The sequence below is a fragment of the Panthera leo genome, chromosome C1 (assembly GCF_018350215.1).
Source record: "Panthera leo isolate Ple1 chromosome C1, P.leo_Ple1_pat1.1, whole genome shotgun sequence".
Lineage (NCBI taxonomy): Eukaryota > Metazoa > Chordata > Mammalia > Carnivora > Felidae > Panthera > Panthera leo.
In genome coordinates, this window is record NC_056686.1 from 152,816,452 (window position 1) to 152,830,813 (window position 14,362).

Sequence of the window (14,362 nt, forward strand, 5' to 3'; positions counted from 1 at the left end):
AAAATATCACTTTCTAGACTTAACACTCCCATGCTGTGTCAGCACTAGGAGCAAATGATTTATAACCATTTTTGTAATTTTACCTTTTTTTCACTTTGCTAAATATTTATTTTATATCAGTAAAAACATGTATAAAGCACATTTGTGTACAAGAAATACACTCAGTGCTGCTTGAATCATAAAATATGAAAGGTCAAGAGGACTCTTGGACAACATCCACTGACATCCTCTCATTTTACAAACAAAGAAGCCGAGACTGAAGAAGGTCTGACTTGCTTGGGATGCTAGCTGTTCCCCGGCACAGCCAGCCAGAGTCCCTTCTCTGGGCTCCGACCTGCCTCGGTTCTTGCCGCTCTGCTCCTCCAACTTCCATGTGGCTGTAAGCCGCTGCTTCTACACGCCATCTCAGATAAAGTGTTAGATAACTAAAAACCACAATATAAAAATGCACGTATGTGCCAAAGCACCTGCTTTTGGAATATCAAGAGAGGTTGCTCCTTGTTTCACTTTTCTCCATATTAACTTGCCGGAAATCTGCATGTCCTGAAACAGCCAGCAGAGGGAGTCTTTACTTCTCAGCGTGTACAAATAGAGAAAATAACGATGTTTTGAAAATTACAACTTTAACATTCTTAACCCTGTGCAGGTACTATCATAATTACAAGCTTTTAAAATGTTTAAAGCTATTTTTAAATATTCTTAACAATTGGAATTTTTCAGATCAATCGTGTACATCCTAACTTCAATAAGGATTTTTTGGAATATATGTGTATACACACACACACACACACACACACACACACACACACACTGTATATCAAGTCACCTCAGCAAGAATCCTTCCTGGAACTCAAGCTGGAGTTAGTCTGGTACTTAGAATGGTAATTTCAAAACATTTCTTTGAATATTGATAGAACTACCCAAACTAATTTATCTTCTGAAACTATAAAATCCCTGAAATTTTCGCTAATATAACTGAATGTATACGTCTAACCATACATGGCCGACTAGGAAGCGTTTATAATCACTTTCTAACAACGGTGTTTTTGCCAAAGATGATTTTTGAATTCCTCTTCTTTAGGAACAGTCTGAAGAGCAACTGTTTTTGATATCTTACAGGGGTAGAAAATCTTGACCCTACCCTCTCAGAGGGTTTAATATCTGAAACTACCAAAAGCCTTGCTTCTTTCTTCTGCCAAAGAGATTCTTATTTTCTAGACTTCGCTTCTGGTGCTGGGGAATAGTCAGGAGAGCCAGCCCTGAGACTGCCCCCAGGCAAGGGTCTGAGACTATTAATGAGCCTATTTTTAATCTGCCTTCCTTGCCAAATGTGGACCAGGCACTGTGGTTCACAGAACAATGTGGGTCATGGCCCTCATTCATATGGAGGTTCAGTCCAGGTGTTCATGGTGATGGTGGACTTTGCAGTCCGCTCTGTGATCAGATCCTCAACCACCAGGTTACGAGTTAGATTCCTCATACTAAAAATTGGCAAACTGCTGGCAAACTGATAGGGCTCAATTAATATAAGTGATTTTTATTGTAAATTTTTGAAAGCAAATAAGGCATTCAGTAAGTCTCAGAGGCTTCTCCAGTACTATTGAGCACTGAGAAACTCTGACATTGGGTTTAGTCGCTACACCTTTAGGGCAAGACTGAGTACACAACCAGATAAAATGACAAGAGGAAGAAGAGAGATAGGCAGAAAGGTGAGACTGGTCCAACCAAAGGACTGCAAGAGAGGGCAGAGAGCTCTTAGCGGCAGATGGAAAAGGCCCCGCAGCAAGTGTGCCCACGCGGCTGGGAGAGGTGGCCTCCTGCATGCACGGAGCTGGCCCGGAACTCAGTCCTGCCTGGTCACGGACCAGACGTGTGCTGTGGGCAGCACTTAACTCCTCCAAGCCTCACACTCCTCGTCCCAAACTGGAATTGTCCACCAATCCTGTAGGGTTCTTATGAGGACTAAAGAGAATGTGTAATCAGTGTTGGACACGTTAGAGCTGTTTTCATTTTATGAGTGTGTGTCGAGGGCAGTGAGTACACAGAGTTGCCCACAGCAGCAAGCTGGAGCTGGATAAAGGTAATGACGATGCAGGGTGGACTCTGAGTGGCTTTTCACAAGGTATGAAACCAGGGGAAAAGGAAGTGAATGCAACAGGGTCGCGAATGTAGAGAAGGAAATGCCAATAACAGGTGAGTATTCAAACAGTCCAATTCTATTTTTTCAAACATTGTGTTTATTCAACTAACAGTAATTATATACCAATGTTGTACCTGCCCCATGTTGGGCACTTGAGTCCAGTGATGATCAAAAGTGACACTGCCTCTGCCATCATGTAGCTAACATTCCAGCAACATCACTTTTATCTACTGAGACAAATGTCTCTATATTAGGCACAATTTTACCGCTTTCAAATACATAACCCAGAAGTTCCTGCCTAATATTCCCCAGGACAGTGAAAAGAGAAATAATCGAACCTATCTAATTATATTTAAATCTATGGTCCCAGCTTAAAAGTAAAAATTGTCAGCATATAATAGTTGGATTGTTATTTTTTAATTCAGTTACAGCCCACCAAAAGTTACAGTAAAAGAGCTGAGGGAACCAGCATGTGAAACACACATTGCCTTCCTCTCCCTGGCTGTAATATATCAAGGACAACTACTTTTTGTTTGATTCATTTACTACAAGGATAACTACCTTAATAGGACAGGGCACAAAACAATTTATGCTCATTGTAATAGCGAGATTTTAAACTGTTTATGAAACTAGTAAAACATGCCATTTCACAGATGGGAGTGGGGAAGAAACTCACATTTTTTCGAGCTTCTACTACATGTCAAGTATTTCTAAATATTTATCCAACTGCTCTGTGAGGAAACATCCTCATCCCCAGGACAGAGAAAATGATCCTCAGAAAAGTTTCAAGGAAGGCACCCAAAGTCGCACCACTGGTCAGTGACAGAGCTGAGCTCGAACTCAGAGCTGCCTGGCTCTAAAACACACCAACATTCTCTACTGTAGCTTACTTCCTAAAAACTCACTTCTCAGGAAAGGAAACATTTTGTGAAAACACAAAATCCATTTGTCTCTGTGGTACCCTTCCTAGGTGGATATGCAACAAAGGTACCCTGTATACAACAAAAAGGGCAGAAGAAAGGGTGAGGTTTAGCAAGAATGAGAACTCCATGTAGACAGAAATAATACTGTACTGGTTACCACTTCACAACCTTACCTTCCAACCAAGGAAGCCAGCCGTCTGTGGGTCTCCATTACCCTCCCCTGCTCAGGAAATCTACTCTCTCCCCCACTTACTATACCTTCTACTACCCCCATACAAGTAACAGAATACATTTGTTCAAAAAGCACAACCATAGAGACAGGCGCCTGGCTGGCTCAGTCAGTGGAGCATGAGACTCTTGATCTCGGGGTTGTAAGTTTGAGCCCCATGTAGGGTGTAGGGATTATTAAAAATAAAATCTTTAAAACAAACAAACAAAAAAGCAAAGCCATATTTTGTATCTGAAAACACAATAAGAAAAATCCAAGGGAGAAATATTTATTGAATGTCTAATATGTTGGAGGCACTTGTGGTGGGGATGGCTAGCTGCCCACCAAGAATCACTGTTCCCCTCTCCCTTCCTGAAGAGTCCTGATTCTAACAAGAACAGTGTGTGGAGCTCAAGGCCTCCACTTCTTGGCTCCCCCTGTATCCAGGACTGACCACATGACATAATCTTGGCCAGTAAGATGAAGCAGAAGCTCCTGGTTACCTCAGGGTGGCAGTTAACATCTGACAGAGGAGGCCAGCGCGCCCTTGGTGCTTCCCATTCTGTATGCCAGGAATGTGAGCAGGATGACTGGAGATTTGCATTCCTCTTTCCATAAAAGGAAAAGAGACCCACACTAAGGAAGATACAACAGAAAGCAAGAAGAAGTTTGGTTGCCTGAGGACATTGTGGAGCTGCTACATTAGTTTTAGACTGAGTCTTCTGGTAAAGTGAAAGAAAAATAAATCTCCTCCCCGTTTAATGCACTGTCATTTCAGTTTTCTGGGTATGTGAAATAGAAATTCAGCTCGTAACTGACAAAGCACTTTATTTAAGGAGTCTCTTAAATTTTTAAAATCTAGTGGTAAGACAAAAAAAAACAACAACAACAACAAATTTTGAAAACCAGATAGTACAAGACCTATACATTAACACACACACACACACACACACACACACACACACACACACGGTAACACAGAGAACACTAAAAGTCCACTGTGAATAGCCAGAAAGCAGAAAGCAGAAGATACATAACTGTGGATGGCTAATGAGACTTCAGTATCATAAAAGATGATACTAAAATTGATGTCACATGGCAGAACATACTGGATTGGAAAGTAAGCAACAAAGGCATGTCCACTGATCCTGAATCAAGACACCACCAAGACAGATGTGCTGAGAAAGTCTTAAAAGCTTGAGCTGGGACACAGACAACAAACAGCCTTTGGGAAAGCAAACAGAATCCTGGAGTTGTCTATAGGCCACGGAGCACAAAACTGGGGGCAGAAGTACAGAAGGACAAACATCAATCACTGTTTGGAGCACAAGGAAGAAAGCCATGTACTGAGTGGAGGCTTCACAGGAAACTGGGGAAGAAGCCACGGGGCACACAAGCCCTGAAGCTCAGTGAATGCTACACACATTTGGACTGATTCTGTATATATTTAAAAGTTTCTGGGCAAAATAGTGATATGATAATCTGTATTCTTTCACTTTTTACAAAACTATTTTTAGAAAGTCATAGCAATGATTCTAACTGTATGAGGAAGGAAATGAATATAACATAAACTATTCTCTTGTATAGACAGAGAATTGAATCTTTGGATAAATGGCGCTGCTCCATATTATACTCATGAATTTCAGATTTTCAAAAGGATTTGAATCTTAAGGAAAATATATTCAAGAAATTATCCCTTCTTTCTCTGAGACTTCAGAAGATGCTTTAGGATCTTGTGTGCTTACGAACATCTCATAATTGTGGTATGGATAAATAATGGAGAAATGCTTGTAAACATAATTCACAAAACTCTATAAATCTGATAGAGGCTTAGAACATGCCTACCCATAAAATCAGAAAATGGACATCTGGCCTTCTGATCTTGAAGGCTCTCTATAAAAAGAATAGGAATTTTATATTACACTTAATATATATTTTACAATGCTTGAGTCTTTTGTTAATTCTCTAGGACCTTAAAATAGTTTCTTGATGTACTGTACCAATCTAGAGCTCTGGGTATAAATGCTCATTCTCTCTCTCTCTCTCTCTCTCTCTCAGACACACACACACACACACACACACACTCTTTGCTGCTGACAATTGCTTTCTGAATAAAATGTTTTCTACACTAGAACATATGGGAGTTGGTGGAGGTGCAGAGGGAGATGAAAGGATTTGCCTAAGCTAATTCCAGACTAGAAGTTGAATGGCAATTATACACCCCATAAGGCAATTTCATTAACATATTAATTTCAGGAGGTAACACATATCTAGGAGAAACACACTGAAGTCACAAGACCTAGATTCTATTTCTAGCTTTGCCATTGACCTTCTGAGTGACCTTGCGTAAGTCACTCAACACCCAAGAGACTCAGACTTCTCTCATCAGAAAAAAAAAAAAAAAAAGATATAACCTAGTAGTTCCCTGAGAAAAATGCTATGAGGTAAAATATTCATTCAGAGCATTTGGTGAGGATGTAACCATTTCTGAGAGATATGATGAACCCTTCTTCACTAGAACCTTGGTGAACCAGAATCAAGGAAATAAGACCCTAATAGAATTGGAGGACACAAAAAATATCTTTCCTAAAAATTCACTTGGTAGAGAATCTACCAAAAATCCCTGTCCCTCAGAGATCAAAGTGTATTTGATCTTCTACAAAAAAAAAAAAAAAAAAAGACCCATACTGTGTTACGGACCATGTTTAAAGTTCAAGTTCCCAGCCACTCTCAGGAGAATCTTAAGGCCATTTAGATCACATACACAGACTGATAACAAAATTATTCCCTAGTGCTATCAAGCATTTTCAGAAATGCCCTCAGCCTTTCAAATGATTAGGATTCCAACTGGCAAATTATTTTTCAAGAGCCACTCATTCAGGATGAGCAAACTTTATGGCAAACTTACGCAAAAGGCACTTGCTGCCTTGTTAGGAAAACAAGAAGCTGCCCCCAAAACACTCTGAGAAATGCTGGTACCAATTTGTAAGATCACCTTAAATTATGGTGCATATAGAAAATGACAAGTTAATTACAAGTATGGAATAATTTTCAATCTTGGGGAAAAAAAAGTCATGGTGTAACCAGAGCAGATGGATGTTTTCTAGTTATAAAAATGCCCAATTCCTAAAGTAAGAGATGTTAAGATTTTCGGGATAGTCTTCTAGATAAGGAGCCTTCTAGGGGTTAAAATGCCAGGACGAAGAAATACCATAAGTACCTTCAGCGAATGGTGATGTCCTAAATTACGTGGAAATTTAATATGTGTACTCGCTGGAAAGGAATAACATGGACTTGGGCACAATTACTTATGTAATTATTATAATAAAAACCTGACAAGCAGCTTATTATAAGAGACCAAGAGAAATCACAATGATGTGACCATCGGCAGCTCAGACTTAACACCAATTATAATCACAGCTTTCCAGAATATTCTTGTTCTGCTATTTACCAGTCAGTACTGGGTTTTCTAGCCGAGTTTTATTCATACGAAGTGCCCTGGATTAAGTGCTCAAAGTCCTTGAAAATGACAGCATCTTTTTCTAATGTTTTAATACTCTAAAAAAAAATAAATGGTTTAAATATTTATTAAATTTCATATTAAATATGAAAATACAAAATATATTATTTGATTCGCAGAATTACAGACACAGGTAAGACTGCAGAAAGCTTTTAATGAAAATCCCTCAACTATTATGTTACAGGTGAAGAAGTAATGACCACGAGTTTAAGTGACTTGCCCAAGGTCACGCAGGTAGTAAACAGACAGCTCAGGTAGTATGCTTCCTACCACACCAGCATGTCATCCAAAAGAACATGATGGAAGCTTCTTGGTTATTCTAAATTGCAATATTAATTGGATCAAGAACTCAGACATAAGAACACATATTTGATACATATTAGTATACTTTTCACATTCCAGTGAGTCAGGGAATCTATATATACAGTCACTATTAATGCTAAGTCTAAATCAAAATAAAGATTCAAGCTCAAAGCATTTTCAATTAAATTTGTTTAAGATGAGAGAAAAAGACATGAAGAAAGATAAAGAACAAATGTTGGCAAAATTACCATATACAATTCCAATGCCAAATAAAATGTCCCTAGTGAAGAAATGGTTGACTGTGTAAGAAAATAAACTGAAAACCTAAAAATTAAAAACAATAAAAAAGATACTTTTCTTTTTAAAAAAAAACACCTTAATTGTTATATTTGTCATATTTAAACAAATTAAACCATGACCTTTGACTTACGGAATACACTAATAGCTAACTAACAGTTAACTATTAAAAGTCAGGTACGGAAATAAACATTAGTTTCTAGCGTCACCAAAACCATTCAGAAAGCATATCGCCAAAAATGTGGGTTGGTGCTTTTGTTTTCTATACTGGAGATTTGATTCTTTAAGGATTTAAATGCATTGTTCTTATTTGGTGTATTTACCAGAAAAGTTTAGTATTATAAATACTACATCGCATGTTATACTTATCATTACCTTATAAAATACGATGCTGCAAGTAAGACATGGAAATAAACTTTACAAAAAACCAATAGATACAATATTTTCATACACAGGATTGATTGCATTAATAATTAACAGAAACCTCTTTCACAAGGGAATATAATGGAAAGTTTTTCTTAAGCAAATAGGCAGCAACTCAATAGAAATTGGTAGAAACCAGAGGCTAATAAACTGGTGCCATATGGTTAAACAGTAAAACAATTATATAGTCCATTCAACAATGAAGATGGATGTATTATGAATTATAGGGAAACAAAGAAACTGCTTCTCAGTACACAAATATAAAACATAATAGCTAGCAGATTTTCTACTGAACTAAAGGCAAAGAGGCCTGAAGTTACAGAAGGAAAAAAAAAAAAAAAGTAAAAGCTTCAAATACTCTCTAAATCACAATGCCCTGAAATCGAGACCAAACTGCTTTTCCATGGAGTTTTTTTTTTTGTTTTTTTTTTTTTTTACCACAGAGACATTCTAGCACAGCATTTTCCCCCTTTTGTCTAATTTCAATAATACACCCCTTAATTACCTCTAGCCTCAATGAATGACAATCTCTCTCAGGATATGTAACTAAAGTTTCCAACATATTAATAAACACACGGTAGCAGAAAGAAAGAAAAACAGCAAAACGAAAAAAAAAGGCAAAAGAAGTCACATACCCTTTTCTGTAGGACTATTGGCGTTATTGCAGGCAGAGTGACTCTTCTCGCACTCAGACTCATGCCTGCTCTTCGTAGAATGATCCCCTCTTGTAGATCATGGACGAAATGAAAGAAATCTTTTACAGTTACTACTTGGGAATCTCAGGGCTCAGTGCAAAGAAACTAGGAAAGTAATAAATGTCACTCTGCTTATGTGATTCCAATCTACCCAAAGCCAATTAAGGATGGCCGTGGGACAGGACAAGGCAGCAACCAATCAAAGCCGGGAAAACTCCGCCTTTGTCCTTGGAAACACATTCTGATACTTTTGTTTATGATATTTAAAGAACCAGATTAACAGGCATCTAGTTCACTTAACTTTTTTTTCCAAAACAGTGCAATTTAATGCCATCTTTGTTGACTAAGCAGTTATGTCTTTAGTTTACTAAAACATTTCAACATATGGCAGATAAGAAACTGTTTACATTGGTCTATTTAAAGAACTTAAATATGCAGATGAACTTAATTTACTTGTGTAACTCATAAATTTGATAAATGGGTCGATTGCTACATATTATATAAGGCACAAAAAATCCTGAGGTTAGAATTGGTCCCAAAGTATTAATTTACGTGTTATATAAAAGGTTATTAATATTCATTGATGCATTTTTTCTTTAACAGCTAAAATTTTTGTATTATGGGCTTTTCAACTATCCTTGAGGTTACACACTTAAGTATTTCTGTTAAATATTACCTTAACAATCAACCTAAAAATAATGTTAAATTTAAAAAGGGCATTAAACCACAATATATGAATTGCAAATGCTTATCAGTTTTTAAAAAGCACAGACCTGTGTAACCTAGCATATTTCATTCAATTAAAAGTATTTAAACAATAATCATTGCTCAATGCAAATTCAAAATTTTAACAGGCATTTTGCCTTTTTTCTTAAAATAATTGAAAAGTAGAATATCTGGGGGGATTGGAGGAGCGTCAAAGTAAAATCATTGGTGGCTAACAAGAACGTTTTCAATGAAGTCTAAATGAAGATTAAAAGAAACACTCAAAATGATAAAAAGTATCACAGTATTGAAACTAATCAGAGCTACTGTAATTATAAGATCCCTGCTGTACTGAGGACTTAACAAGCATCTACTCTGTGTTCTTCAACTGTGACACATGGATAACCCACTGTATTCAGTACAAGGGAAACTCCTTGTAATTGCTAGATTACAAGGTGGCTGTTGTATAGTAACAAGGCAAAATGGAAGATTCTAGGCATCTCAGACACAAACTTTCCATTTCATTATCTGGACTGCTACTAAGCAGGGTTCACTTTACTGCTTTATTTTGGGTGTGTTTTATATGCACAGTGATCTCCTGTTCCTGAAAAGAAAAAGAGACACTACAAACTCTAGGGTTCCCTACTTTGAATTTCAAAACCTACATAGATCCCTCACAATGGTAGCTAGGGAGGGAAATCCACTTAATATAAAAAGTCACAGGTGGATCTAATTTGGGGCATTCATTTGATCCTTATCCAATTAGGTTTATTGTGGCCTTTTAAAATAAAAAATATCATTAAAAATCTAGTAATACTAGGATGGGAGTTACCATTTGTAAAGTGAAAGATTCTGGTTTAACCTTGAGTCACTTTTTTGGCAGGCCAGCAATAACAGAGCCCACAGTAACTACGTAATGTCAAGATTATTATCTATAGTATTTGGCTTTTTCTTTCTCCTTTTCTCAATTTAGTCTTTGAATATTACAAAGATGTGTTATCTCTCGTCTCAAAAAAGGAGTTCCACCATCATCAAAGCAGTTCATGTCCCTAAATAATGAGGCAAAGTACCCACTATATGTTAGGCAGCGTGTTAGGTGGTAGGAACATATTGTTGAATAAGACATGGTCACTATCTCAAAGTGCAATAGAGATCATACATTTTTAAGTTAAAAAAAAATCATACCCAGTACTGGGTTAGGTGAGCCTAATGGTGATTAGACGTCAAGTATCAAGGATGCACCAAGGTAGAAGAAGAAACTATATACAGAAATGACATTTTCTTTGAAAAGTGATTAGGAGAAAAGAATACGTAGAACTTGATAGCTGATAGGGATACAAAGTGAGGTTCTCAAAGCAGAGTCTGCATTTTGAGGTCTAGGTGAGTGGGAAGTCAAAGATGCTGTTTCACTTGACACTATAGAGCTTTTTAAACACTAAAAAAATCCTTCAAGTCAAAATGATGCCCAGGATCTATATTTATTGCAGTGCAATATACCTGCCCTATAAGGGCTTAAAAAAACACTTGACAGACAACTCGTGTGATAGGTCATCTCTTTGGAATACTCGAAAATTGAAGTTTAAAAAATTCCAGTGAAAACCATGAAGAGCAAAGTGTGGCATTTTGTGACTCTATGTTGCCAAAAAGGTCACTGTCTTTGAAAAATGAAACTTACGTACACTTTTTCCTCGTCAATAGGCAAAAAGACTAATGAGATGACATTCACACTTAAGACAGGCAGAGTCTCCTTTTTCAGTGATCCTTTCCAAGTGTTCATATTGACTGTGTTTTATCTTACTTCTTACTTATTATAGACACTGATTCAAAATTTAACTTTAGCCTATGCCTTTTTTACCATTATTATAAATGACTTTCACACTCACTAACCTTGTCACCTGACCCTTAGTTTTTTTCAGCTTCTGCAAAATGAGGATAAAAACCCATGGCCAACAATTTTAGAACTGCTGTGAGGGTCAAGGAAACCAAGCTTGTGTGGGCCTGGAAGAGACCGAGGCAGCTGCTGAAAATGCTTTGCTGTCACAGAGAAAGGGGCCCAAGATGCCCCTTTTCCTTATACTGTGGCTCAGGTCCTTATTTCCAAAACTGAAATTTGATAAAACAGGATTTTGAGCTTAATACAGCAGGATCCACAGTGAAATATATAGGACAGCACTGCACATTACTTTGGTTCTTGCTCAGTATTTTGATAGCAATAGAGTACATTTTGCCCCTCAAAAGATGCATATCAAGGTTTCAATGTGGATTAAGAATATCAAAAAATAACTATTATTATGATTATTAATACAATATATGTGAGCACCTAATATGAACCAGGCACTGAGCTAGTTTTCATTGAATCCTTATAACAACTCTATGAGGTAGGCACTAGCTAGTCAATAGATGAGGAAACAAAAGGCCAGAAGAACAGATAGCTAAGAAATGGTTTCAGATATAAGTACATATTGCAAAAGAACCCACCCAGGTTCACAAGGTGCGTAAGTCAATGAGCCACGGTGAAACCCAGATCTGGCCTTCCCCAGGACACCCCACTATTCCACGCTACAATATTCTTTCCCACATTGTACTATATAATTTGATATAATATTAGCATGAAATATCACCATACAGTCCTTGTTTCTGATGTACCTAAGCATGTGTTATCTTTACTAAGTCAATAAATATGTGTGAAGGGCCTTACTAGGTGTAAAATACTATGCTATTTGCTGTGGGGAATTCAAAGTTGATAGCTCCTGATTCCTGCTTACCAAAGGAGCTTACCCATGACAACATGTAAACCATCAGTCAGAGTAGTGTACAAGGTAGGATCAGAGCAGAAGAGGATTCTATACAGGTACCAGCCAACCTCTAGGTTCCCAGCCTTTCCAACTTCTCCCACTCAACATAAACAAAGCTTCCCATAGCTCCCAAAAGCTCATTCCGTATGTCTACCTCTTTGTTCCTAACGTTTGCTCACTAAACCCCACCAATCTTTCAAGGCCCATGACGAGACATACCTCTTCAGAAAGTGTCACTGATCATGTTCTTTCGAACATCTCTCTCTTTTTTTTTTCCCCACAAGTTTACCTTAGAATTGACCGGTGGAGAAGAAGGGAGACACAATACATGCACATAAGTTACCTATTAAGGATTAGGAACTTTACATATGTTATTTTATTTTATTGTGACAACCCGGTAAAGCAAGTATTATTTAATCCTGTTTTACAGATTCCAACCATATCCATCTTTTCCATCCTCTCTCTTTACCTTTTGTCATACACTAATTGAGTCAAGCTGCTATTTCTTATGTGTGTGCACTTTCTATCATTTAGAATGTGGGCTCCTGGGAGGTAAGAACAGGTCTAATTTACCATCATGTTGACTTACCCAGTGGCTTTATGCCAAAAAAATCAAATGCTATAAGCCAGAAGAATGGATCTTGATTAGTAAGTGCTACAAATACTTCTTTGGCCAAGAAATCAACCAATCACCTGCTTTACACAAAACATAACTTGCTCTGCCCCTTCGTCTTCCCCCTCTACGTTGTGCTATCGTGCCTCCCATTCTGGGGCAGCTCATTGCCTCTCCAGGTTCATCATCTCCCACAAAATCTCAGATCAATACTCACCCCTCCAAGAAGTCATTCCCCCATCTAAATTATACTACTCCTTATTTTGTACATTTAAAAAAACTTTTTTTAGTCTTTATTTCTGAAAGAGAGAGAGAGACGTTTATTCATTTTTGACACAGAGAGGGACAGAGAGACAGAGCATGAGTGGGGGAGGGGCAAAGAGAGAGAGAGAGAGACAGAATCCGAAGCAAGCTCCAGGCTCTGAGCTGTCAGCACAGAGCCCAATGCCGGGGCTCAAACTCACGAACCACAAGATCATGACCTGAGCCGAAGTGGGATGCTTAACCAACTGAGCTACCCAGGCACCCCTGCACATTTTTAAAAATTAAACTTTTCTATTGCTCATGTCTTACTCTGCACAGACTAATCCATTGTTTTAATAGCTAATAAATCCTTCCATAGGCCGTGGTTTTCTGCCTAATGAAAATACAGTCCTTAAGGGTGGGGCCCAATCTCTTATTTCTTCTGCTGCTCCCAGAATACCTAGCAGAGTGCGTTCTGTACACAGTAGGCATTATGTTCAGTCACAATCAATGTGGAAAGACTAGTCGCTCCGGTTACATAGTGGACAAGCCTCCTTTCTCGTCTTAACAATTGCTAGCCTTATGATTTATTCTGAACAAAAGCACACAGTCTTCTTCACAGGAACATTTGGATATTCTTTTGCTACCTGACATAGTTCTACTAGTGGTCAGTAACGTAAACACTACATTTAACTGCTGTCCTAAGAACACCAATTTCAGATAAATCTTAAAATGTTTTATGATAGCAATTAATGGTCTAGATATTTAGACATAAACTCAGTACCTCAAGTTCTACCAGCTTATCTTACTCTACTAAAGGGCTTTGCTTCCCTGTGTATGTGACATGGCATCGGGCTTCTCACTTGATGAGGCTGATCTGATCTACCTCTATCCTATTTCTCCCTCTCCTCTGACAGCTATTTCCTTCTATCAGGAATGGCTAGGATTTCTCACTGATTTAAAATCTGATAGAAAATTTCTTCTTTAAAAGAAATTACTGAATGAGTTATAAGCCCTAGTGATTATAAATATTACCAAACCAAGTTTCATTCAAAGCATTTTAAAAGTGCCTATGTATTCTAAAACTGACATAGTTTCTAGGAGCACTATGCCCACCTACTAAGGGACTACGGTCTACAGGAGGGCAGATGGACACTTAAAAATAATTTCAATAAAGTGTTAAGTTCTGTAAATGACTATAAATAAAGTGGTGGAACTATAAAAGTAAAAGAGCTTAACTTCACCATGAGACAGCAGACATGTTAACACTGAGTGAGAAAAAGATTCCAGAATGAAGGTAATTCCAGGTAAACAAAACATACACAAAGATGAATCTGGAGAAACATGGAGGGAAGAGCCAGACAAGAATGGTCATTCTATGTCACGTGGAAGAATCTGACTCTCATCTGCAAAGGTAGCAATATTTGTTAAGATGTGAATTTACCTCAGAGTAGAAGATGAAGTGTGCTACTTCTGAGAATCCTAACTAGAAGTTAG

General features: G+C 37.8%; 1 protein-coding gene across 3 annotated transcripts in view; it reads right to left on the minus strand.

Annotated features, from left to right (window-relative positions):
- Window positions 1-14,362, minus strand: part of GRB14 (growth factor receptor bound protein 14) — a 115,725-nt gene that overhangs the window by 53,100 nt on the left and 48,263 nt on the right. Inside the window, exon 1 of one of the 3 annotated variants that reach the window (XM_042948983.1) lies at window positions 8,450-8,649. The exons of the other annotated variants lie outside the window; for them this stretch is intronic. Coding sequence (XP_042804917.1) covers window positions 8,450-8,512 — 63 coding nt within the window. The 5' untranslated portion in view covers window positions 8,513-8,649. Of the gene's footprint in view, window positions 1-8,449; window positions 8,650-14,362 lie in introns of those variants that run through there. 3 annotated transcript variants of the gene reach the window in all.